This window comes from Atta colombica, unplaced genomic scaffold, assembly GCF_001594045.1.
Source record: "Atta colombica isolate Treedump-2 unplaced genomic scaffold, Acol1.0 scaffold105, whole genome shotgun sequence".
Classification (NCBI taxonomy): Eukaryota; Metazoa; Arthropoda; class Insecta; order Hymenoptera; family Formicidae; genus Atta; species Atta colombica.
Genome location: NW_017259190.1, coordinates 2,489,156 through 2,490,839, shown reverse-complemented (window position 1 = coordinate 2,490,839; position 1,684 = coordinate 2,489,156). Strand labels below are relative to the sequence as shown.

General features: G+C 28.8%; 1 protein-coding gene across 1 annotated transcript in view; it reads left to right on the top strand.

Annotated features, from left to right (window-relative positions):
* Positions 1-1,684, top strand: part of LOC108688449 (dynein heavy chain 1, axonemal-like) — a 106,064-nt gene that overhangs the window by 77,360 nt on the left and 27,020 nt on the right. The window contains exon 32 of the mRNA XM_018194716.1: positions 1,272-1,487. Within this exon, the coding sequence (XP_018050205.1) occupies positions 1,272-1,487 (216 nt within the window). The remainder of the gene's footprint in view (positions 1-1,271; positions 1,488-1,684) is intronic.

Genomic DNA, 1,684 nt, shown 5'->3' with positions numbered 1-1,684 from the left:
TATATATTAAAATTTAAGATTTAATTATTTTATAATTATTTTATAATCATTGTACGTTAAAGAATACTATAACAACTGATATTCTTATTGAATTAAGGAATATTTCATTCAAGAGTGAAAGAGAAATTCATAACTGAAAATTATATTATTAATATAGCAAAGCTATCAATAATATTTTATACGCGGGAAAAATATAAAAACAGCATGATAATTAGAAGAAAATTTTATTACATAATATTTAACAGAATCCAACTCAATGATTCCAGTTATTATGTCACTTGTATATAAGGAGTTCGTTATATAAGAAAATTTCCGATGACGTATCTTGTTACGCCCGGAACTGCACATACTTGACGCGTATGTTTCCTTCCACTACGTCGTCAGGTTTTCTTCCATCAAATTGACATCCACACCCAGTCGCGTATAATCGCGACTCGTAGAAAAGACGGAACTCTGTGGCACCATAGTTCACACTGTTTACTCTATTCTTTCATGTTTGTCGCAATTAGATGTCGTAAATCGAGTAATACAGACCATAATTTATCATAATCACCTGCCCGGTTGATATAATGGGGTCCATAATGAACCCCGTCGACTTCACGCACCTGCGAGACCTTCTGTGCACGTTTCGACCAAGGTCGACGAGGCGGGTCTGAGTTTAAGTATCGCTGATTAAATATTCATGCCAAACACGTTTATACCTCCTGTAGATGATTTTCTCGGTTCTTATACATTTCAATGTTCATCTAATGTTAATTAATTAAATATTGAATCAAGAGTAAATTATCAATGTTATACGCAATAAATTTAAACGTATAAATTTTTAATAAAATTTAGGGAGTAACCATTTTTTAATATAAGCGTGTGATTGGCACGTTGATTGCGTTATAGGCTGTCCTCATTCCAGATTTTTTTCTATAAACTCTGAATTAAAATTTAATATTAAAATTAATCTTTTATTAGAAAATCTCTTCTCAACTATCTTTTTAATTTTCACAATCGATCTAAATATCTATTATATCCCTTTATTTACTTAATTAAATTGTATTAAAGTAAATTTAAACTAAGAATTGCGTTATAATTTAAAAAAAGAATGTATAAACGCTAAAAATTTTAATTATATCCAAGAAATGTATCCAAAAAAAGAAGGTTATTCTTTATAAAAGCTAAATATTAAATCTGTGTACATATCTATGTACGTATCTTCATAATAATATATTTAACATACAAACTTATGGATCTAACTTATGGATCATATTTTTAATTTACAGTCGCATATCTTTAAAACAATCCTTGACTCATGGATGTCAAGCATACCAGAATTTTATGATCTACTGGATGACATAGTGGACTCCACTTTAAAAGTTTTTGCAGTTGTACACAGCGAAATGTTGCCAACTCCCAATAAATCACACTATACTTTTAATCTTCACGATGTGAGCAAAGTGTTCCAAGGCATTCTTATGGCAGACGCAAAAAAAATTTTAGTTAGTATATTTTTTTTATTATGAATAGAAATTACATAAAAATAAATCAAATAATAAAATAAATCTTATTTTCATTCAAAGCGAATCTCAGAGTGTTTAATATTTATATGCAAATTTGCAAATACATTTTTCCGTTCTGTAAACTATGTTGTTTGTCAGACTTAAAATGCAATCATAAACTGAAGCTGAAAATAACA